General features: G+C 25.6%; 1 protein-coding gene across 1 annotated transcript; it reads right to left on the reverse strand.

Annotated features, from left to right (window-relative positions):
• Positions 1–20,279: 20,279 nt before the first annotated feature.
• On the reverse strand, positions 20,280–26,870 carry LOC113551877 (lipid storage droplets surface-binding protein 1). Its single transcript, XM_026954428.1, has 8 exons — positions 26,718–26,870; positions 26,506–26,646; positions 26,219–26,404; positions 23,269–23,440; positions 22,912–23,072; positions 21,184–21,441; positions 20,706–20,807; positions 20,280–20,587 (listed from the first exon to the last, which is right to left on the reverse strand). The coding sequence occupies exons 2-8, from the start codon at positions 26,620–26,622 to the stop codon at positions 20,411–20,413; spliced, it is 1,173 nt and encodes a 390-aa protein (XP_026810229.1). The 5' UTR covers positions 26,623–26,646; positions 26,718–26,870; the 3' UTR covers positions 20,280–20,410.
• Between the last annotated feature and the right edge of the window lie 968 nt (positions 26,871–27,838).

The raw sequence follows: 27,838 nt of genomic DNA on the forward strand, positions 1-27,838 counted from the left end.
ATGTGCATATATATATATATATACACTCACAATCGATCATAATATTTCTCCCCTATCGTCATCGCATCACTCTAAAATAGTATTATACGCAGTTATCTATTTATCTATCTCTCTCTCTCCTCAATCTTTGTAAATCCTTTGTCCACGCATCACCCCTCCGCCATACATCATCTACTAATATTATAATGTGAATATTATACCAAGTGTCATCGGCCATTGAAATTCTTGGATCGCAACAAGCAAAAATAATGTTTAGATAACGCTCTGTGCTGTGCGACGATTGAAATATTTTGTATGTTTCAATGATGTACGTAAGTGTAGCGTGTAGCTCTTACGTTACTACGATTATACGATTACGGGTGGTACGCAGCCGATGACCTACAGCAACCTATTGGTCGTGGTCACATTTCCGCTGTGAGAAATTCCTAATAATTGTGACATTATAATATATCTAATACACCATCACTCGAACGCTAAAATAAGCCACTCGTGTTATTACCTCATCAGAAATGAACCAACGCCAATAAGCGATAATTGCAATAAAACCTTAACAATAGAGCATATAGGCATCGACCTCCGAATAACAAATATACTGAAACCCACAGGACCCTCAATAACCCTCTTATCTTCATCAAGCCTTCAACTAAGAGAACACTGTCACAATCAGTATATTTTTTCACAATACAGACCTACGTCATAAATTGTAAATTTTCCAAGATGTGTCAATATTTTTAACACGATATAATTTATATTAATATCTACGTATTTTTAATATTAAGCTAATATAGGCTAAAAGCCTCTGTCATTAAAACCTTTTACCCAGTGGTGTTCCCATTAAATTTTTTGAGCGTATACTGTATCATCAAATATAAACATTTAATACAATAAGAATATTTTTCTTATGGTCTATGGGAGTAAAGCTGGTAAAGAGCGTGTCAATAATATGGAAAATAATTGAGATTGAGAGCGTACGCAGTATACCCATAATATTAAAAAAAAAAAATCTTGAGAATATACGGCGCATATGCGGCATACCCTATGGGAACATCCCTGCTTTTACCAAATATAAATATATATAATATAGTGCATATTATAAAAATGTAACATTTAAACTAGACCAGAACGATAAACAGCATAATTTTACGAATGCAACGTGCTAGCCGCATGCCATAAAACAACACATCTCTATAGGTATATAAATATTAATACCCATAATAACACATCCCGAATATTGGTACATATATTATGGTGTGTATATGGAGTGTGTATTACGGGCATTGTCGTAGTTGTCCATACGTGATACGTGTTGTGTACACAGATCAGTAAACTACGCGGTGCAAACAGTTTAACAATAATTAAAATCAGTATACACAAACGCGTTCGCAGATTACGATAACTCGAGGACTCGTAAGCAAATGCCGTAGTGTGTTTTCTGAAAAGCCCGTTTACAAGCCCTGGAAAACGCCATCAAGGTCAAAACTAAATAATTATTGTGGTTTACAACTGCAGGTGCGCACTATTACAATATTAGCATCTACAAATGTAACTACTGTAAAACAATATACATAATATGTTATATTGTGGCGTATAAAATACACTAAATAAAAATTAAACGACAAATACATAACACTTTTCACAACAACAAAACATGCTTACTGTTTTTAATTGTTTACAGTCCCTTGGTACATAAATACTTGTATTTATAATACATTGTATATACGGTGTGTGTATGTATGTATGTGTCTGTGCCTGTGGGTAGAAGAGCAATTTAATTTTTGTCTTGCCTAATGATGACGAACACCATTTATCAGTACCATACTGTACTGCAGTCAGTCCGAATTTGATACATGGCTTCTGAATATCCATTACACAAATTATTTCAATTAGACAAATGAATTTTATTGACGAACACGATGATCTAACATAGAACCATATAAATACATTATACCGTTGATAATAAGTATATATATATATATATACGTAAGAATAAAACTCAATACCATAATAATATTTAAAATTTTATAAATAAATAATCAGAAAACTAAATTATTAATTATCGACTATATTATATAATTATTGATGTTTTGGAAAATACCTCCAATAAATCAGGGCAGTCAACGATTTATGTAAACACTAAAAGCATTAAATAAGTGTATAGTACCTATCTTTTTTCTGGTTTTAATGATAAAACAAATGCATTTTACCTATGGTGAAATTTTTTTTTACACAATAACATAATTATATAATAAATTCATATTCAAAAAGAATCGTATCTATCACAATTTACCAATATAAATATGTAAAATGTAATTATGCACACGATCCGTTCATCGATTGAAAAATAAGCATTATTGTACCTAAATTATATAATGTGGCATGATGCAAAAACAGATAAAAGAGTTGAAGTTTACCTATAAATCAACGTCGACTTAAATTGATATAACATAAACTTAATACAAATCACCTTTACAGACAGTCATTTGAAAACCGACTTATTCAGAAGTACGAGTATATGTATTTATTATATAATACAATTTGTTCATATATAAATAATAATATAGAACATTAATTATATATTATAGCTATTATAGGGTTTCGGGTAGTCAAAATACATAATGTAGTCAACAAAATACCAAAAACAAAATAAATTAGTGTTTAGATGCCTAGTTTTAATTTTAAGGGGTAAACGAAATTATTGGTCCCTGTGAAAAATGTAGTGTATGGACACTATCATAGTTGTAGAAATGGACAATTGATACCCAACTTATTTTCTTTTTTTGTAGTACCTACATTAAAAAAAAAATGTACATGTTAGGTATATTTAACAAATAAGGATAGCACTTATTGGCATTAATAGAACACAGTACAGTACTTCTGGCTTTTTAAATATTATAAGATAAGATGAAATACTAATTTTTATCGGTAATTATTTATAAATTTAAATTTAAATTAACTATGTTTAGCAAACTCATTTTTAAATATATGAATCCATAATCTAAATTTTTCAATTATAAATTTTACACTCATTACTTTTTATATTTTTTTATATTTTTATATCTCGATCAATATTTTCCGTGATAAATATTATGCATTTTACTGTCGATAATCAACATGTTAGTTCATACTTATACTGTATTCTATAGATACCGAATGTATATCTTATGCATAAGTAATAAGTATTGGTAATAATAATGGAGTGTTTGAATACTTGTAATAGAACAAATTTAATTGGGATACCAAAATTAGAATTGGGAAAAAAATGTTCAATATGTGACAAAAAAAAAAAAAAAAAAAAATGAACAAGGACCAATTTTGAATTTTCCGTACATATTATAAATATATAATTATAACAGGAGTAAATTGACCTACAATTTTCCGTATTTCAAGTTTTTCATGGGAACCAATTAGTTTTCCTAAATTAATTTTAAGGTCAGTTGCAGTAAAGTTGGATAAAATTTCTAACTTTTATTTATAGACAATATTTTACAATAGAGTATCTATATGAAAGTTGAATTAATAATTTATTACATTAAATTAGTGAATATTTTTGATATTAATACCATGTAATTGAGCTTCTCCTATAACGTTAATAAATCAATACTATTACCTATAATTCAATTACATAATACATAAAATATATTTCAACTCAAACTATACGTTATTTGCAGTAGATTTCATATAATATATGAAATATATTAATATATTAATATATATATAATTAAATATCATATTATGGTATTATATTATTTCAATTACATTATACATAGAATTACAAAATAATATTAAACATTTTAAACATAATATCACAACGATTTAATATACTTTAATGACGTAAGCCATAATATACTCACATCATATAGTTATGATAAACTATACTACCTAGTCAAAATGGTTATTTACACAACTCTAAACCAAAACTAATTATCAGGGCTAGGATTTATATGCAACAGCATGTTTTTTTTGCAACTCCTGATTATTGATTTTGTCAATAATGTCCACGAATGACCTTAAGATGAGACAAATTGTGGTGTTTTTATTTTATATGTTTTTGCATATTTTGGATAAAATGCATATTATTGCATATTTCAATTATAAGTATACAAAAAATGCATGTTTTATAATATATTTCGTGATTAATATTTCTTGTTTAATTAAAGCCTTGCGCTGATCAAAGTATAAAACTTTGTTTTTTTGTCAAACATAAATTTTATTTTTATAAATACAATTTTATAGTACAATAGGTATGCGATAAAATCTTCAATCAATATAAATCAATACTACGATCCAATCGCCGATCATTTATAATCGAAAATTTAAAAAAGTATGTAGTCGTAGCATATAACACGCATTTCCACTGTTGAATGTGAATTATAAATTTTATTTTATTTCTCGATTATACTATATTGAGACAAACAGCCAATCATTGATGTATTTCAATAAATAAATAGTTTTTTTGTAATTATATTTTTGTTTTTATTTTACAAAAATTTAAATGCATATTTTACAATTTGCTATTGCATACAAATCCTAGCCCTGTTAATTATACTATATAATTATATCAAATAAAGAGAATAATATCCAAAAATAAAGTTTGACAAAAATGTAGTGTAGTGTATTATGATAAATTTAAATGGAAAATGTAATCAAAACAATTGTTATTATTAATTTGTCCATAATTTATTTAGTTTGATTAGAATTGAATAAAATCGGGGCTTGAAATCACATTAACGACATTTTCAAATACTTTCCATGAATTCAAAGTGGTTATTATCAATTATTGACAAGTATTCCTATAATTTAGTAAAATAAGCAGAACAGTAGCAACATGTTATACGATTCATACAATAATATTATTAGTAAATAGATAAAGTAGCGCTGTGGAAATATGAAAATTATTGAAACAATGTTATGGCGTATAGGTAGCTAGTACGTTTTGTTATACCATCCAGTCGTCACATTATAAATACAATGGTATATACATCCTGTCTACAATTATGTTGTGTTATTTTAATCGCCCAATTATTGTTATGTCATTATTATAAGTCTACAGTATATATATATATATGAATGGAATATATAATAGTTGCTCGGAAATGATATATTTATACGCATAACAGAAAAACCTTCCGGTCAGATAAAATAATAATATTGAAAATATATAACATTGTAATATGTACGCGCCGTAAAAATACGTAACTGTTATCATCTCGGAAAGACTTCAAAAGAAAAACAAAGATTTTTCTAACAACGGCGATGCCCGTTGTTATCCCGTAGGTCCTCCCATTATTACGGCAGGTAATATAGTAAATTAATAACAATACCGTATAGACAGGGTTTGTCTGTGATCGCTAGATAGGTACTAAGTGTTACGCATTTACGCCGCGCAAACCCGACGGAACGGTATAATAGCCACACACAGCAGACGATCCATAGACAGCGATAAAACCCAATCATTTTTCCATTGTACGGCGGCATAATGCCTTATAATAATATTCTCTTCCCCCACCCCCACACCGGTGGTCACCCCGACCAAAGCAACTCTTGTGGTGTTCGCCGGGCGTCGACGCGGTAACCGTGGTTAAGTTCTTGTGGCACGGCACGCACACGCGTAATATCGTTATTTCAAAACCCGTACACACCCTCCGGCTGAACGCTGAACCGCAATTTTTCAAAATTATTTTAGAACCGTTATTTATCGTACACGCGGATAATATAATATCCCCGGGGGAGCGTGAACTTCTTCGTAAGAAAATATTTTCTTTGGCGTTGGAAATTACACGAAATACGGCCGCGTTATTGTCACACATAATACCTATAATATAAGACGCGTATATATATATACACAACGCGCCGTACATATGCGTATTACACCGAACTGTGACGACCTACTGCAGAGTTTCTTTCATTCTGTTACGTGCGACACAATCTACACCGCCTTATGCGTTCACCGTGCGTCTAGCCTCATACACTCATTACACGTTGATATTATTACATGCATATAGGTACCTACCTAATTTAACCGACAGAAATATAATGCCAATCGGGGATAATGCTTTGTCATTCGATTTGACAAGCGGATTATATGATTTATATTGCTATTATTATTATTATTATTATTATTATTATTACCATTTGACATTTTGAGTATAGCGATGAGTGTATTAAGGTTAAATTAATGCATGTTTTTTTTTTCTTTCGTCGCCTTTTGGGGCAGTATAAAGCTTTGATCTGAAGATGATACTTTGCAAGTGATTTCTGGTAGTAATTTGGATCTCATTAATACTTTAGAGCCTTAGACGGTTAAAAGTTGTCAGTTATTAAAAAAAATCTATATTGTTTTGTTGATTTAACTCGAAAAAAACCATTAGAATTTTCTATACACGGTCATCAAAATATTTAGTCTCTATTTTACCTATAAATAGGTAATAGGTATTAAAAAAATTTCGATTTTTTTTTTTTCAGATCATCGATAAACAATAAACATAATATTTTTGTTGATCAAAAAAATTTGATAAAATAATACAAGGTTCTTTATAAATTGTTAAAATAATCATCATTTAAAAATATTGAAAATTCAAAACAAAGCAATAATTTTTTTAATAAGCATTTGAAATTCAAATTTTTACAAAATTTGTTAAAGATATGCAAATTGTTTTGCAGTTAAAATTTATAAAATGTGGAAATTCTTAATTAGACTTATGTTAAAACTTGGAAAATTAATACGATATTCATCATTTTTGAAAAATAAAACATAAACACGTACGCTACACATAAATACAGAATGCTCTATTGATATTTAAAAGTTCCTAATAATTAATTTTTTATTTTTACAATAAATTACTAATTGAAAAAAAAGGTCAAATTCAAGAAAAGTGATGTGACCACAACAATGAAAAATATACTAAATACTAACCTTATTCAGCGAATGACCATTCTAATTGGATGTATTATTATTGTATTGCCAATAATTTGTATTTAATATATTCATCCAGAAATCAATTTTTCAAGGAACTATTTTAGCAATGTATAAATCATATTGTGTTTATTAAACTACATATAAGTAGATTAAACAATAAAAATGGGGTTTACTTACAAAGTTAGGGTAAAATATAATTTAAATAATATCTGTTAATGATTTGAAATCTCCATTTCTAATTTCCACCAATTTTGATAAGACTACTCAAATAGAATAATTCTTATTCAGTTTAAACTTTAGTGTCAAGTATTTATGTAATAGCTGTTTAATCAAAATGAAAAATAAAGCTTGATAAATCAATAATTATTCAGTTTTCTAAATTAGTATCAATTTTAAATGTCGTTACAATCTTAACAGAGTCCACCAATTTATATTTCAAAATATTATTGTTATTTATAAAATATTATACTTTATAACTAATTCGTACTTTTTAAATAGCTTTTTAGGTGCTCAATATATACGAGTATTATACAATATTATGAAAATATTCTATACCTGTCCATACTTCAACTAAAATAAGGTATAATCAAAAATAAAGACTTAATTTGTCTATAAACTATTGTTTATTTTTTTTTTTAATTTAGTTCTTCAGAAATCAAAAATAGAAGAATATAATATAATTTATATAAAAATGTAAAAACAGTAGAATCTATTTTCGTTTTGTAAAGTAAATAAATTATTCTTTGCAATGTCTTATTTTATATTACCAAAATTAATAAATTTAATAATTAATATTATAATAATATGAAATAATTGATAATAAGTTCTCCCTTTTTTTCTAGATATTCGTAGTTTTTCAGAGCACATTCAAGTAATTTTTAAAAGTATCAATAATTATAAATTATTTTATATACAAAGCCACAAAGGTGCTATAAAACTTTTGGATTAATTTACACACAAATAATCACATTATTGTAAGATCAATATTATTATAGTCTACACTTCGCGTTCAAATTTACAATGTGAAAATTTTTCTCTGAAGTGATAATAAAAACAATGCCATTATTTTTAATGTCAATACAAACAAATAAAATATAAAATTGTTTTTATATAATTTTAACAGCTAAAAATGAAAAACTAACAACAAATAATTGCGTTTTCTTGTTCTTACTGAAAATTATATTTTTTAAATTATTATAATTGCAAATTTTTATAAGTCTCGGGGTCATAGAATATTTTCACTAGCATTAAAACCTAGACGCCGTCGAATTATATTAACGCAGACAAAAATAATTGTTGGACATAAAGCCATACAACAATAGTGCGAAAAATAAGTTTATAAAAAATTGAAAAACTCCCCCATTATTGAATGAAACTCGAACATGTGCAGCGTGTGAAAAGAATAATAAATCAAATTATGAAAATAATTTTAAAAGAAAAACGTCATAAAAATACCACGTTTAGTATTCTTGAAATAAAATTAATCAATTTCATATCGAATCAATTCAAGTTTTATCGAAATAAATAAACGTCACAGATGAAGTGTTGAGTTTTTGATTCCACGCAAACTGTAAAGTTTATCCGGCAGGTTGAATTTTGTTTGGTCGACATCGTGTCAGAGACGTTCAACTTGAAATGTGAAAGCTACATTTTTAACGTTACTTGTGTGGTAGTATTCGCGTTTTGGAAACGGTTCATGGCAAGATTGTCTTTTGGTCATTTTCACGACAAAAAAAATATTATTTTTCGAATGATTTTCATTATCAAAAAATGTATTAACTCACATTAAGACTGATCGAATATAATGTGTTATGGGCTTCCAAAACATTTAATTTTTGTCTGATCACAACTATTACCACTGTAGTTAAATATCGTTATAATTTAGTGGGGTATTTACAATGGGAGTTATAAAAGATAGATCCCTAACCAATCGAATATAACTATGCTTTGCGTTTGGGAGCTATTTAAAGGTAAAATAACTCTTGGATCCGTAGTAAGAAAATAAACATAATTATGCAATATTTAAATATTCAGCAACCTGTTTAATATTTTTTTTATGTTATAATGCATTAAAAATGCAAAACATATTGCAGGTTGAGGAAAGTTGTAAGTTATATATGTATAATGTATGTAAATATATATTCGACGTTCTAAAAAATTTCAATAGTATAACAGAACACAGAAAACGATCAAACTAAAACACTAAAATACGAGTTATTTTCATCATTTATATGTATTTAACATTAAATTGAATTCTTTAATTAAAATAAAAATAAGCCTGATAAATAATGCAATAACATTACCTTATTTTTATTTCAACATAACTCACTATAATCAAACACACATACTAGTGCACAACTCAAACTATTGTCATTAACTCATGTTTATGTTTAATGTTCGACTGTTCGATACTTGAGGCTTACAAACTTTTACTATGATTTTTGTTTAAATTTAAAAATCAACTGGTTTATCGGCTTAATTATTATGAATTTATGTATGCACAGTAGATCAAAAATACAAAATAGTTTATACAAAACGTCCCACATGAAATTTGTTTATTTATTATTTATTTTATATACATTCATTTGTCACTATTATTTGAATAAAGAAACGGTTTTATAAATATAATATTTGTGTACTTACTGATAATATCAACTCTTAACGTTTTTGAAAACAAACGGTAAGATTACAACCCCCCCCCCACCTTCGCATCGAGAAAAGTAAATATTTCGCAACGTATATCTCCTCTAGATAAGATCCTAAGTACGATATTGTTATGATTATGTCATGCGATTTCCAATTCGATTTCATTTCGTTTAATCACAAATACTAATACTTTAAAACTCCCAATAAACATGTCGACCTGACGGTTTACTGCTAACAATATCATGCTGTCAGTATAAAGACATAAAAAAAAATGTTATATACATTAAGTGAAAATTTGATAAATCGTAGGGTTGGCTACATAATAATATAATAGCAGATAAAACTTGGATAGTCAGATATCTTATTTGACAGGTGAAAATAATATTATTGATATTCTTTGGCCACTGGAAAGTTCTAGATGTAGTCTAACAGTATTAAGAGACAAAAGGACCATTATATCAATAGTGGTTTATATAAGAAGCTGAACTATATAATTTGAACAAAAATTGTATAAAAGAAGAACATTTTGTCAAATAATTTTTCAAATCCCAAAAGAATTGTCAACTTTTTTCTCTAAAGGAATGAAACTACATGTTGAGGTATCAAAAATGAAGTAAACTTTGAAATTAAGTAATCTAAACGAAAATAATAGTAAATTTTACAATAATTATATACAAGGAGTAAACATTCTCAAATAATCTCTCATATCTCAATTGAAGCGTAAACTTTTTCCTTTAGACGAACAAAATACCATACGCAAAGTAAATTTTAAAAGAAAAGTATACACTCCATAACAACTCATAACAGTTAAATATTATGAAACAACGTACATCGGAAATTATTTTCTTTTAGAGAATTTCACATAGATAGGACGGACATAATTAAGTTCGAACAAACTGTTCAAAACTTCAAATAGTCGTAGTTCAAACGCATCGTAATTCGTATGTATAGCTATTGGCTATATCGGATATTACTTATCATGTATTTCGATATTGTCGTCTACAAATGGTATGAGATACGACGGAAACCTTTTAAAATGTAAATGTCGTTCAAGGATAGATTTTTAAGCGTTCAGACATCAGAATTCACCGGACACTGTTTGGACTTTGGATACATAGCGAAGGCACATCGTATCCGAAAACGTGTTATTATACCATTCCAATTCATATACTCGTAGATCGTTCTTGAATATTAACGCACGAATCGGAAAATGTACTCATGTACCATATGAGTATTCATATATTTTGGTATAACAAACTACAGTTGTATTACTTGTATCTTATAATAAAATATACATATATTTTACTCATCGTTGGCATGTACCTATCTACAATATATTGTTTATAGTGTGTATAAACTTGCATAAACTTAATACTGCTGATTACTGAATATAATATATTACATTATTATCTTATTGATATTATCATGACTATAGTTGTATTCTAACTTCCATATCGAACTTTTTTGAATTTATTATAATATCTATTAACATTTTACCTACATTAACTACCTGATGGTATCTAATTAATAAATTATGAAACAACATAAGTGTTTAAAAAATTAAAACTTAAGCGTTAAATTTACATAGTTAGGTACGTGTAAAAAATATTTAATACAAATAACTAATACGTGTAAAACGAGAATACATGAAATATTATTAATTTTTTAATTTTTGATTATTAAACTCTTACCGTGAACGATTAATAAATCCTATCATAAACTATATAACACCTAACTTTACTTATAGTGATTAACATTTGTTTATGATACATATACAGTATACATAATATTACAATTAAACATTCATCAATGGGTTGAAAACATATTTAATGCAACCTTGTCAAAATACAATTTTTAAATAATCAGTTTAGTATATGTCAAAAACACGTTTTAACACAATATTACTAGAGCTAAAATACCAGTAGATTAAATTATTAAAATAAGCTATACCTATCTGTATAAGTAAAATTATTAAAGTCTGCAATTGTGCGCACATCACGCTAAAACTACGGAATATACTTCAATAATTTAGTTTTAGTTTTACATTTTAGACACTAATTGGTCTTTATCTAAAATAAAATTACCATGATATATTTATTTGATACAAATTACAAATTTATTAAATGTTATGATTTTTCGCAATCTACGTGTTCAGTAAATACAATTGGTTGTGTGTTACCTTGGTAAAACGGATGTAAAAAAAAAGTTATTAACCATCATTAGAAATTACTAATTAGTATTTAAGTGAAAACATGTAAAGTTGATAAATGGGAAATATCAACTATACACCAAATCAGAAAACCAAGAATATTTTTTATCAACACACGTTACTCAAAATTGTATCATTAGGAAACAAAATTCAACACGGATGCATTTTGACGGGCAACGAAGTGTGCGGAGACAGTTAGTTTAAAATAAAATCGATTAGCTCTAATTGGGAATGCGTTGCCACCCGATACCACTTATTATTCCGGCAATGCATATTATATACCTAATAGATTATCTAGTGTAAATTATACTATAAACAGTATAAACTATTGACTACCTAAACTAAAATTAAGTGTTTATGTGCCATAATTCAACATTTACCAGGACAACATAGTTTATCAAATAATAAAAAATATAATTTATCGAAAAATAAAAATTAATTAATTCGTCATTTTGCAGCTTTTAATAATATTAATGTTTGATTTTTTGATGTTAACCCGCTATAAAAGAAAATGGAAATTATTCTCAATCTGCTTAAAAAATACAAAATATGCAAAAATATACGTTAAAAAGTTTTGGGATTAAAACCTAGTGATCGTGAAACACGTTTGTATCGAATCAGATTTTAAATATGTACTTTCCTAACAAATATGCAAATTCATAAAGTTCCAAACCCTAGTTATAACTTATAACTGGCGTTTATGTATATAATATTTCAGTCAAACAACTATAAGTATTTATATGTATATGATGTTCTTAAGAAATAATAGTTAATACGATTCCTGAACCATTTATAGTGCGATATAAATATATAATGCATTAAATACTAACAAATAAATAGGTATTATAATTTTCACTAAAATAGTTTCAGACATAAAATAATTTTTTTTTTTTCGTTATTGAAATTCCAGTTAGCGGCTAACCTACAGGTGTCTTAGTTTTTAAAATAGTATAATTATATAATAACATACTTATAATAGTAAGTACATACTTGACTATTATACTACTAGTTTTACACAAAACATACATCAATTTGCTTATAAATTGAATAATCTACATTGCACTAACTGTATATATTTATTTGAAATTTTGTATTAATAATCATCCATTATCTAAACTAATTCTAAGGTGTCAGTTATAATTTATAAAGTACTTACTACAGTACACAGTTAAAATATTTTTTGGCTAAAGCCTAAAACACAATCCGTCTTTACTTGGCTAGAGACAATAATTTTCGGTTTTTTTCCCAGCACAACCACCACATGATACGAATATTAAATGTATAACGTTTATGATGTATACCACTTATTAGTTATATGATATAAACGTATATATAAATTGTTGATTGGAAGTTGTGCACGGAACACCGCTCAAATGTGCGTAGAAGCGAGGTATATGCCTTTAAAATACAAATTGTGTACTGTTCAGAATTGGACGTGAAAAATAATTCGACCGCATCGAAAAAGTATATAATGAACCACAAGGTACGAAATAGTTTATTTGTGGTTAATGGAGCCAAGCGAAAAATTATACGGCATAATCTATATACCTATATCTTTAATAATAAAAAGCCAACAAATTTTAAATAAAGAAAATAAAAAAAAAAAACAAATTAGATTAAAAACCTATAGAGCCTCTGGTTAAGAAAAAAGGATTTAAATTCGTATTAACCTTTAATTATCTGCAAATTACACTAACATGAATCTGCTTCTGTATTCTATCAAATATTTTTTTTAAAACATTAAGCCCTCCTATTTACAATTCCCTATTACTAAATTTACATTTTGTTGATATTGTTACTCGGAAATAGTAATTTGTATTGCACACACTCAATTATATTATAATAATATTTGTGCATTAAAATATTATTTATGTAATAAGTATTATTAATATGTAGTTGTCTTTCCTTTGAATGGTTTAATCAGTAAACATAGGTATGAATAAAAGACAACTGCTTAAACTTTGACATATCCGACATTTTAATACTTAATTCAATGAAATCGCAATAATTTCATTAGAACAATATTATATCTAAATCTGTCATGTAGAGTAGAGAAAAATATTTATATTACAAACAGCATTTTTGTATACAGGATTTAAATTAAAACACTTCTATTAATCATACTACATGTGTAATATTGCCCAATAAAATATTTTTCATTTGTAGGAATAATATATCTATGGATAAATTGCTTATCACATCATTAAAAAATAAAAACTATACTAACTACAAAATGAGCTTATAAAATTATAAATTTCAATAATGATATAATAATTAATATTAGACGTATTAAATCATCCAGATAGACCATTTATTGAATTTTTCTTAACACATTATCTAATACATTTAATTTTTTTTTAAACTACGAAGATATGTGATAGCGCAGTATTATTTAAAATATGCTACTTTAATATAACATCATTTCTAAATATTATAAGTAATATAGCTTCGCATTTTAAATGCAAAATTATTAATTAACAGCAATATTCACTGATATCTAATAAAATATCAAAATTTATATTTTTATTTCATTCCTAACAAACAATTTTAGTGGTTTTGAAAGCTCTTTTTGTTCATTTGAATATTTTTACCCATTATTATTTATGTTCTTTCTTTATCTTATTTCTACTTTAAATCACCGTTTCGATCAAAGCACCTAAAATAGATGAAATGAACAAAAACTTTTGAAAAGTACAAATTGTAACCCAACTATTTGAAACATTCCGAATATAACTTAAGAAATAAATTAAGTTATAATTTTTAATTTTTATCCATTCCAAATTAAAAAATAGATTTATAGTGGTTATTATTAAAATTTTAAGCTAATTGTATTAAATGATACTATTATGATATTATTAAATAGTTTTAATATAATTTTATCAAACAATAATTTTACTATTTTAGCTCAATTTCATAGTTTTAAATTGTTATAAATGTATTACAATCAAGTCTTATGACTATTTTAATGTTATATTATCTATTTAATATTGTATTATTTAAACACTAAGTTAAATCTTAAATATTATCATAGTCATCGGAACATAATTTTTTATTCGCAACCAATCAAAATAATTATAATATTAAGGTTTTCTTTTAAAATTTATCACAAGTAAAAATAAATATTTGAAAAATAATATAAACACAAACAAATATTTTCATTTAAATAAACACACTATGACCTATGTGACTGTTGTGTAATTATTTACATATTATGCAGTTATACATAGAAACATAAATATTCATCATTATAGATTATAGAATATCTGTAAAACTGTTATGAAGTATAAGCAAATAAGTACATAATATTATACCACTTACTTATCATTCTTAGTTCATCAAAATTTAGTTTTATTTTGGTATGATTTTAATTTTAGTTTATTTAATATCAGGATTGTGATAATAACGTTTTGTTTGGTTTAACATAATATTTTTCTATTAATATAAGAACTCCTGCCTCGTACGTACTTTCCACGCCTGATATAGCTATTATTTTTATTATCCAACAATATCATAATTTTTACATAATTGTTTTCCTTCTCACATTTTTTTCTATTAATGATATTTAAAATTATACTGTAAATAAATAATAAAAATAAAACATTATAATATTAAATTAAAAAAAAATTACTGACCTATTTTAAATTAATTATAAAATATTAAGTTACATACAATGGTAATACTTACAGTTATGTAATAGGTATTGCAATACATATCAAATCTTAAGTACATTTTTTTTTGTGAAAAAAGTCTCAAGACGTTTAAATTTCCGTTATCCTGATGTATCACATCATGATTAATATATTAAATATTATTATTACATACTAATAATATGAAACTGAATAAAAAATATATTGAAGTACAGAACATGTATAAGTAATAATAATTTTTAACAATATTAAATGTACTTATAATGATTATGTATACATTTTTATTCAGATATCAACGACTTTGTCAGTCCTTCGGTTTACAGAAATTCAAACATTATATTTCCTATGCAAGCTTATAGTTAGTAATTAGTACATACAATATGAATAGATAATATTATATTATGGCATAGTACAATACAAAATATTACTATAAAATATGTTTATAATTGATTAAAAAATACAGTAAAATCAATAATTTTAAAATAATATAATTTAAAGTACAATATTTCTACATTAAAACAGTTTTCAAAGATCCAATTTATTTATTTTTTTTTTATAATAATATTTTTATTAATACATTTTCAACAAAGATAATCTCAACTTTTTAAAATAGTTCTTTCAAATCATTACACTATTTATTTGGTATTAAATTGTATTATTATTGAAAACAAGTTTTAATAATTAATTAGGTACTAAATGTGAGTAGGTATATACTACTCACAGTATATAAATAATCCATTACTTTTATGTAAGTAAATTAACTATATAAAAGTAAAAAAAATAAAATATTGATTGATTATTATTCGCCATCAAAACATGATAGTAAAACGGTCGACGACTGACGTCAAAATTAAAAAACGAAAACCGCAAATGTTAACGCTATCTAGTGACTTCATGCGCGTTATAAAAATCTAGTATTCGTATAATTTTATTGCAGTCGATGCCGCTCGCATTACCATACGGCTATATTAATTATCAAATAAACATTTTATAATATCACACATCGGTCAAGTAAACATAATATATCAAATTTATTAACATATACCTAAACCCCTTTGAATTCTGAATTTCTAAAGATCAATATTTTTTAAGTAAAAAAATAATTTCTGTTAACCATTTTACTCAAGATATAAAAATCTTTTTACATTTTGAATATTTTGAATGTTTAATCATGTAGTCTCAAAATTATTTTGTAGTTAAAAAATCAAAAATAAATTTTCTTTTAATATCCAAGATTTGAAAAATGAATGCAAGATTTTTCATTAGTTTTCTATGAGCAATACAAAAAATTAAGTTTATCAGAAAATCACATCAATTTTTTATTAATTTTATAATAATTTGAAGTTTTTATGACAAGACAAATTGTTGATATTTTGTTGTGATTAAAAAAAAACAAATAAATATTAATTAATAATTATATAACAATTTCAATGTTTTCGATAAAAACTAAATCAATCTACCATAACACTAATAATAAAATGAATTTCGTTAATAGCAATATCAAAAAACATACAAAATATACTTTGTAATATCATCATAATTGGTCTTTTGCCCAAATCGTTTTTTATATACAATTCTATGCTATTGAATTCATATTATTTAAAACTCATTACAGTGATCCACTTGACATTGTATAGAAATAATAGAAAGGAGTGACACCCACTTGTCCATCTTTTTACTTTTGACTTCCCATTCTAGCTTAATTTATTTTATTTTTAGCTAATTATAACTAAAAATGTTCAAAAAAAAAATTAAGCAATTTACAAGGGTCAATAAAAAATGTATTTACGTTCCATACAACGAATCACCAAACCTAGTAAACCACATACAATCGGAGAATATTTATTGTTATCAGCGACAAAAAATGCAGTTGAAGTACCCATAATGATTGGTGGCAAAAGCTCAAAAAAATTAATATGATATCACTATCAAATGATACAGTTGCACGTAGAATTAATTAAATATTACAATGAACAGAAGATCAGTTAATTCAGAGTTATTAAAAGAAAATTTTGCTCGCTATAACTAGTTGAATCTACTGATGTTCAAGGTTTAGGCTAGCTACTTTTATTGATGCATTATGTTGTTTTGTGAACCAATTATTCAAAGTACTAGTGTAAGATCTTCAATACCCTCGACTCTTATGTGGATAGAAAAGGTCTTGATTGAGTGAAATGTGTTAGATTATGTATAGACGGCGCTAAAGCTATGAACCATAAGGATAGTAGTGTTGTGACTCGAATGCTTGAAGTTAATCCAAATGCATCATGGACTCATTGCAACATTTACAAGAAAGTTTAAGTATCAAAACATACGCTGGATAACTTGAACACTTCTATGAAAATAGTCAACTTTATTAAAACAAGACAATTGTAATCAAAATATTTAGAACTACCTATTGATTTTGTAAAAGAGAAATATCGTGATGGGTCGAGATAGATTTCAGAGGAAATTTAATTCATGGTCCTACAAAGATTGAAAACCACTAAACTAACTAAATCCAATTTTTAATTAAAAATAACCGATTTAATTTAAAACCTAAGCATTTTTACTGCTCTTAAAGATAATAACAGCCACAAAAATTAAAAACATCTACATAAATCAATTCATTCATTGCTTGTTCTAAATATAAAATTAATAAGAACCAAATTTTAAACTATATAAATTAATTATTTGACATAAAAAAAAAATACAATACTGAATAAAGAGTCCATAAAAATTTTTCAAATTCGGAAACTTTTAAAAAAGTATTAAGACTACAATAAAATACTTTATAAATATAAAAAAAAATCAATTTCATATGGGTATCAACGACTATTAAGTATTAAAGTATAGACATGTTGAACTAATTTTTTTTAAATTAAATTTATAAATACACATTAACACTTTGACGTGACTATAAACTTTGAAATTGTAAATGGGTTTTTCTCACTTAATTAAAAGAAAATAACGCATTATGTAATATCAATTAGCCTATTATATTATAATGGGCTGAAATATCTATGTTGTTTATACTTGTTTTATCTTAACTATTATTAGTTATTTTCTACTTAGTTAAATATATAAATTAATCTTTGATTTAGGATTATTATGTTATCGAGTTACATAATGATTATGTAACTACATAAAAAGACTCCAAAAAGATCAGAGGTCCATGACAATGTCTAAATTGTAAATGACATTCTAATCTAAACTACTTGTACAATCAAAATTTTCAAATATCTTACAACTACATAGATTGAAAGAACTTCTGAAAATAATTTACGGTCTTAATACAGAATTCTTAAAAATCTTTATTTCTCTTCGTACATCGTATTTTAAATTATTTATAGTGAATCTTTCACTTACTTTCTTCCTACTTGTATTTTAAAATTCAAATATCTACTTGCTTTATTAATAGCAATTAATGATTTTACTTATATACCAATTCAACGTAGACATTAATGAGTTAAAATTTTAAAGTTACATAAAGCAAAAAGTTGATTTTATTTTAATTTTTCAATACGATTAATTATTTTTTAGTTTCCATTAATTAACTTATTTATATGTTAATTAACGTGTAACTAACGAATTAAAATTTAATTTTTAAAAGTTAATTTAATCTATTTTATTTTATTTCATTACATTATTGATAAAAATAATCGATTTTGATTTCATTTCAATAATTATGTCGTTACAATTTATCGTTAATATGAACCTTTTTTATTTTTTTCTTATGACGAAAATATTTAATAAAGTATTTTATATAGAAATACATACTGTATTAGACTGTATAAATACTTTTTTGTTTAAAGTTGGAAAAAAATAGGCTATGATTATAAACAAAATAATCATTTTTGTTCTAACTAAAATCTATAACCTTAGGTACTCAATAATAAACGCGATTGAATTATTTAGTATCAGATTAATGATCTTAATGATTAATATTATAATAGGCATTAGGTTGGTTTCAAAGATAATGTAATATGCTATTTATAAATAATATTTATATTATAGTATGCATGATGAGTAATAACTAATTTATCTACAAATATGTATTTCTTAATAATTGATATAGATAAAAAATAATAGTATCAGAGCTATAGTCATAATCTACGTTAGTTTTAACTATAAAAATATGGCAAGATAATATATTATAGCAATCTCTATTCACCTGTGATAAGGTTACGTAAAATTATAATTTTTAGATGAACTCACTAGATAGGTGTGTTCCTTACTTAATGCACTGCTTTGTTTTCTATTTATCTGTAGTTCCTAAACTATATATATATATACATGTACCAATATAAAAAAACAGAATAATATTTTAATAATATAATATGCAATAAATGATAAAATAGTCAATAGTCCAGTGTTGTAGTCTGTTAAAAGTAAAGATATAACAGTATTTAGTAAAACTACCTTTAATTGTAAAGTAATAATACCTAAAAGTAGGTATAATAATCAAAAAAGTAGCTAGCTCCAGAATTATAGTGTTCGATCGAAGTGTGCAATGTATTATTATGTATACCTATTTATATCATCTCATTACTATATTAATTTAAGCTTATTTTTTTCATTTCTCTACTTACCTATACGATTAATGATATAATATTAAATATTACCTATTAAAGAAAAATATTAACCATTACAAAGTTATAACTTAGAAACTATAAACTATAATACTACACTTTTACAAACATTGGGTACAAAATGAAATATATTTTTAAATAACGATATAACATAATTTATATATTTGTTTTCTGTTACAAATTATAAATATTCATGTGTAAAACATACAATTCTAAAAATCAAAACAATATATTATAATATTATACATCATAATATATTATAATATATTGCGATAATAAGTTCACATATTATAAAAAAAAATAAGATAAAAATAAAAAGTATAAAGAATTCTAAAAATCAGACGAGTATAAAATAAAATTAATATAACTAACAAAAATATTATGCAGTATTTGATGGTTGAATATTAAATTAAACTTAGGACTAAGGTTTTCCGTTGGTCGTTGTATTGGCCACTGTAGTGGTGGTTGCAGGTGCTGTATTCGCCTTATTGCCTTTTGGAGGTTTGATGTTTGCAACAGTAGTGCTGTTTTTGTTGTCTTTTTCGGTTTCTTTCTTTTTAGAATCATTTATTTTCGAAGACGCTGACGACATATATTCCTAAAATATTTAAAAAACAAATTTCATACAAATTCCACCGAGTAGTTTTCATCACTACTATACGTCTATACTAGTGAGTAGTGACTAATAGTTACTACCTAGAAAAGACTTTACTTACCAGTATTAATTTCCTTATATCTTCAATAAATGTCTTATACTTGGTGAACTGCTCGTTGGTAAATTTCACAACTGTGCCTTTTGCATTTTCCAAATGGGCGTACTAAAAATGTTAAAGCATTAAATTACATGACATTATTTAATTACACGTATTAACATTTGACTAAACTTTTTAACTATAGAGATGAACTTATGAGTAAAAAGGGCTAATAAATAAAGATAATGATATCCGTGACACTCAGTGGTGACTTGAAAAAAATGTATAATTTCAGTATACACCTATACTGATTAAATATCGAAAAGCTAAATATTTTTGACAATTTAAATCAGCTACGAATGAAGTTTTTTTGTTGTTTTTTTTAGAATTTCTCCAAAAATATTTCTGTGTAATTTATGGTAATACCTATCTTAATTTTATCCAAATATAAAAATATGTACCCCAATCACGTCTGTATTAATTATAATATTTGTCAGCTAACCTTTATAATTTGGTCCGCCAAGATGGCAGCCTCCTGGGTAATGTAGGTGATTCCTTGTCCTAAGTATGTGGGTCCCATACTGATGTTTTTAGCTAAAAAGTTTGTCACATGCACGAAACGCCTAGCTCCCTCCCTCGATAACATTTCGATGAGCTGTTCAATGTTCTCCGGTGGCTTTTGATTTTCTGGTTCATCCTCACTTAGGTGTTTCCATATAGCCTTCATTTTTTCCGAAAACGCTTTAGGATCTTTGGCAAGCTGAAATATTTCATAATTTATGAATTCAAATTGCTTTTCTCATAGTCAGTATTTCAGTGACATAAACCATATTTTCCTTTATCGAATTATCGGACACTAAATTATTCCAAATTCTCATGACTTGGTATTCATTTTTAAACAATAATAATTATTATTATATTATAAAATAATATATTAGTATGAAAAACCCACAGATATTATGTATATTATTTTATAATTTTGCAATAATGATATATTTTTTTTATAATTAGTTTTGTAACAAAAGTTATATACACGTATAAATTATACGTAAACAATTTATTATTATACGGTATATAATAAATTGTTTACATTCAAAACCTGCTAATCAACGATTTTTAAACGGATATTTTAATTACAAAACAATACATCATTAAAATATGTCGAAATGTTCAATAACATTCTATATTTTTCAATTATTAATTCCATTATAAAACATAATATTAAATTGATCTAATTAATCTTGATTTTACATCGATATTTTAAAACATTTAATCTTTAAAAATAAAAAACGCTTTATTATTACGCTACTCAATCACACTAGTCACACATTAAGATTTAACAATGCTGTCCAAAAGTACAGATTACGCTTTAAAATTCCAAAAACCAGAATTTCAAAATTCATAAAATACTCGTATTAAAGGAAAATATGGATGAACGTACTATAGTGAATCATTTATCATAATTAAATATATATACAATAGCGAATTGAGCTTAATATATTATTATATTCAAATTGTTACTTATTTTATTATAGACAAATTGTTTTACTATTGAAAAAAAAAATGATAAATAAGGCGTTAATAAATAAATATATGCGAGGTCAAAGCATCGACTATAATTATTAATAAAGTTCCACGTAAATTTTTCTTACAGAATATACAGTTAGAATTAATAAAATATTAATGTTGGAAATTTATAGTCTATCTACTTTTACTTAAATTCTCGTTTTCAATACGCAATAAAATATATTTAGACTAATTTCAAACTATTTATAGACATTTGCAAGTTTTGAATTTATTATAGTTGTTCATAAATTATATGTATAGCCAAAATGCTTGAAAATGTAATATGAGATCTCAAATATATGTCCTTAAACAATTTTAAAAACATTGAAAATACTAAGCTACGTTATTTTATAAGTGTTTAAAATTCAAATTTTAAAAAAAATCATAAAAATTATTTTGTAAATAAAATTGTATAACATTTGAAATTTTGATAGCCAAGGCTTAAAAAATGTATAAAAGGTTTCCTAGTAAGCTTTTCTTGTAACAACCTTTAAATATCAACTAAACTGTACAAATTTTTTTAAAAACATTCCAAGTTAAAATTTTACAAAATTAAATACTTAAACGAAAAATAACAAATCAATTTTTGTTATTTTGTGGTTATTAAAAAAAAATTATTCCAAGGGAATTGAAACTAGAATGTGTATAACAAATGGATACTCACGAGGTCTGCAAAATACACGAAGCACTGGACGGTATCGTATCCCTGTTTTTTGAGCAGCTTAGCCTCGGCGATCGTTCTGCGTGTCAATCGTCTTTGCAATTTCCTGGAAAAGTGGTTGACGTGTCGTATAGTCTTCACTGCTTGACTAGACGTTTCTGTACCTGCAGTAGGCAACAACAACACAATATATTGCCGAAATTTGGTATAGATCGGGACTATAATATGATATTATAATTAGTAATTACATATAGGTATTATAGGCACATTGTATAGACAATAAATACTTTGTATATCTGTCAAAAACAAAAGACCAAGAATCCCTTTTTTGATTAACTTTTTAAATAAAAAAATTCTTACTCGGTTTGTCTGCGACGTCCTCGCCTGGATCCTTGTCTGGCAAATATTTGTCCACATATTTATCAGCCACGCTCAACGCATCGTCCAACATGGTGAGCTGCTTTACAGAGTCAGCACGTTTTAGAACCGGCTCGACTTTAGCCTTGACGTAGGTCTTGGTTGTGAAATAAATCTAAAAAACCGAACAAACAGGGATGTATAAGGTACCATTAGATTCGGGATTTGTTCAGCAAATTAACTTATTCGTGATTACTTATACAAATAAGTTTACCTACCTATCTAAATTGTATGTATTACTATTATCCGTATGTAGGTACGTAAATATAGTACACATGTACCCACATAAGCTTTTGTATTAATATTGTGTTGTTGCAGTGTACTAAGAACTTATTATTTTTATTCAATTTTGAATGCTTTAATTAAAAGCAACTTTCTTATTATATAAGTATAGGTAATTCCGGTGTCTCTATATATTAAATATATGTGTGTGGATGTGTGTGTGTGTGTGTGTGTGTGTGTGTGTGTGTGTGTGTGTGTGTGTGTGTGTGTGTAGATAGGTTAATTTGTATATGTTAACGCTTATCGTTTATCGGACATAGGTCAAAATCATCTACCTCGGTCGACGAACATAGGAGTTGGTCGTGGAAAATAATCAGAATAACAATGAAACAGAGCAAAGTCATATTATCACATCGTGCGTAATTAATCAATGATCAATGTGTCTAGGAAAATCAAAACAATTTACTTAACCTAACTAATCTGCTATATAATACTTATCGTCTTATTGACTAATGAGCCTAGTTTTAAATTATAATAACAATAATTAATAATATTAATATCATTGAGTATATATTTACTTATTTATTTATTATGAATTATACGAGCAATTATACCTCCGTATTAAGTAAAGGTAAACAGAAAAAGAAATTATTACAATTAATACATGATGATATTGTATACAAAACAATATAAATACATTTTAAGTGTGTGTGCAATTGAAAATTAAGAAAGTTAAAGGTGGGGTCCGTGTTGGCATGCGACATCAAACGTCTTAAAAGTTCATTTTTCATGTAGTTGGTGCCACTAAAGGGTATGTGGTTATATATACATATATGATGCAATTTTTTTTTTTGACTTTAAAATAAATGTTCCTATATTGGCTATTTGTTTGTATTATACTCTTATATCATAGAGAAATTGTGAGTTATGTAGTTAATTGATAAATCACCAGTTTTCAAATGAACTATAATTTTTTTGTTGGTTTTATATTGATTTTGAACTTTAAATTAAAAATCAGCATTTTTAAATATTTATATAATATTATATCAGTAATAAACATATTATATTATGAAAGTCGAATAATTAATATCCCACTATGATTTAGGTAATACAATGATATCAGTAATAAAATCAAAAATAATACAATATATTTAGGTATAATGTTATATAAGTATTTCTCTCTTTGTAGATAGTATATTATTATTCTATCTATAACGATTGTTACATATTATATAATAACATACTTAGAAAGGTCACGTTGAACCCTATTATTGTTAATTTAACTAGCTAGTATTATAATAAGATAATGGATAATATTAAATTATAATAATAATATATCAGCTTATTTTGCCTTTAAATTCGAATAAAGTTTTGTATTATTGAATGATAACAAATTTATTTTTGAATTTTGTAGTTATATATCAATCATAACATTAATACATTCATATCTCTCTTAAGTTAAATCAGGTATATTATATTATTACAAACTAAGATATAATAGTAAAGTGAAATTAGGTTAGTTAACCATTCTATTCTGTGATACGACTGTCTTTATATTCATTATAATTTATAATACGATTATTATATAGGTAGTTACCTCCTAATTCAGGAGAAATCATGAATAAAGAAGAAATAATTAATTGTTTATTATGTACCAGTTTTTAATACCCAAAGCCCGCCCATCATTAATATGTATGTTACTATAATCTTATAAATTATTATTACTTTGATATAAATATGGTACCTCAAATCTCATAAAAATTATCATTGAACACGTCAAACATCATTATGGACATTATGACACTATGATAAGAAATCACCACCAATAGCAATGACCATTATGATTTATCTTCTTATCCATAAACATAAATAGGGATGAACATACTTAGTACTTCATTGGTGTAATTATTGATTTTTAAATTATAAACGTTTTAAAAAATTAAATATTATACTCTAATGATATATTTTAGTATATTATAAAATCAATTGTATAACGTAAAGTGTACACAATAATAAAAATCAAAAAATTTAAGTAATAAATGACCTTGAAAATAAACAATATAACTTTCAAATAAAGTGCTGAAAAAAATTACTGGTCACTGATACAGTGATGTGGACATTAACAATATTAAAAAGTTAGTTGGTTTTTTAACTTCTTAGATTTACTATTTAATTTATCTTATAATAAACTTAAAGACTTAATTAGTTTAGTTAACCGTTAAAATACCTTATCAGTTGATTTAAAAATAATCCATTATGTTAAAAAGTTTTTGTAATTTTTGGTTTTCATGGTTAATATTATACATTAATTGACTATAAAAACTGTTTAAAATTAAAATAATCCGAAACTATAATTTCTACTAAGTTTTTTGGTAAAATAATATTATTTTAGATAATTGCAAAATTTATAACAAATAAGTAGTGGGTGTTTATTATACTGATTTAACTAATTATACATTGTTATATTAAATTATAATACGATTTGTATTATATTTCATTATTTTATATTAAATAGGTATTATATTATTTTATAAACTAAGTGACTCTATATTTTTGATTCAAAGGTTTTAAAAAAAAAAGTTTTACTCATATATTATAAATTACTTTTACGAAAATAACTGTTATTATAAGTTATAATATTAATGTAATACGGTATTTTAAAAGTACTCACCTCTTCTGGAGTATAAGTGACCATTGGTACATTTTGTTCGACAACATCCAATGACTTGCACATAATATCGTCAATTCTATTAATTGGATCTTCAAATTTGATGACTAATGGAACAGACATATCCACTACACTCAACACGGTCTTTTCTGCACTTTCCAAGCTGTATCCAATAACTCTGTTCGACATCTATACATGTTTATTCATAAATTATTTACCGTTAAAAATAACCCTCGAAAAAATCAATAAATTATATAATATATGTAAAATAAACAATATTGTGGACTTACCTTAACTTTTACGTAGATGTATGTCACTTTGTTGACACCTGATGACACCACCGGCAGTTTCATAATCCTGTTGATGGCCACAAAGTGAGGCAAATCATGTTTACTCGAAGCCGTCATTGTCGTCGATTTTACCAAGAGAATCTATACGTATGAAAAAAAGTAAAATGTTTATAGGTACACCACTATCACTACTGTAGAGGATAAAAATTTACCTATAATATGTTACTCGTTCGACACCACACGGCTGAGTGAATCGAAGATCTTTAGCAATCTGTGATATTAATGTACGTTACTGTGATATATACTATTTAATATAGAGTGTGTGCGTGTGTGTGTGTGAATCTATATATGTTTATAGGTACGCGCATGAGTAATGATGACTAAAATATTGCGACCTCTCAGAGGTTATCAGTACATTCAAACACATGTAGGGTGTAAGAATATATAGTATACCAAATGTATAACGTTTCGTTGAAATCGATCAAAGAAAGTTTGATACATTGGACCCGTGACCAAAAAAATTGTATATATTTTATATTACAAAATATGCTTCAATCACAGCAGTAAAAAACTAAAAAATATTTAGAAAAATTAAATGAAAAGTATAAACAACCTTAGACCAACCAACGAATGAGTCGTATGTGTAAATTTTACGAGACTAGAATTCATATTCTAGTCACGTACAATTTTAAATTACGTAAATTGTATATTCTTTATATTAGTAGTTACTAAGAATTATCTAGATTTAAATAAGACTTTGATCGGTTGAAAAATAAAAAGTGCAACGTCTTACATTAGTGATGTCTCATCGATTATTTGAATTTATGTCATAATATTTGCTAAATATAACACAATAATAACAATACACATTGTATTATACAACCGTAACGTAATTGATTAAGTATTTGAAACGAGTTGCAGACAGCCATAATTAAAATTGATGACTTAACATAATAAAGGTACATAATAATATTATAATACATTTAGCTATTGTCAAACTAAAACCTATGAATTCCTAAAAAAATAACACTAATTTAGTTTTAAATATCAATAATTTACATATCATTTTGTTTTAAATCAATAATTGTTGATCATTTAAATATGTAATAATGTAATTCAAATATTATTTTGAAATAATAAATGATTTTTTTTTTTTTTTGATTTTTATTCACATGTAGGTATTCAATATGAAAGGAGCAAAAATATTGACATGTATTTAGTCATCAGACAAAATAAAATTGATAAACATATTATGTGCACACCTGCTATAATGTAATCATAAACATTAAGCGGCATAGTTTTTCAATAAATTTTAATTCTAGAGCGAAAGCGT

Source organism: Rhopalosiphum maidis, chromosome 2, assembly GCF_003676215.2.
Source record: "Rhopalosiphum maidis isolate BTI-1 chromosome 2, ASM367621v3, whole genome shotgun sequence".
In the NCBI taxonomy this organism is placed as follows: domain Eukaryota; kingdom Metazoa; phylum Arthropoda; class Insecta; order Hemiptera; family Aphididae; genus Rhopalosiphum; species Rhopalosiphum maidis.

Coding starts and splice junctions, on each gene's coding strand:
- LOC113551877 (XM_026954428.1), bottom strand. CDS start 26,622: ATGACGGCTTCGAGTAAACATGATTTGCCTCACTTTGTGGCCATCAAC. Junction 26,405..26,505: donor ACATCTACGTAAAAGTTAAG/GTAAGTCCACAA, acceptor AAACATGTATAG/ATGTCGAACAGAGTTATTGG. Junction 21,442..22,911: donor TCGTGTATTTTGCAGACCTC/GTGAGTATCCAT, acceptor GAAATATTTCAG/CTTGCCAAAGATCCTAAAGC.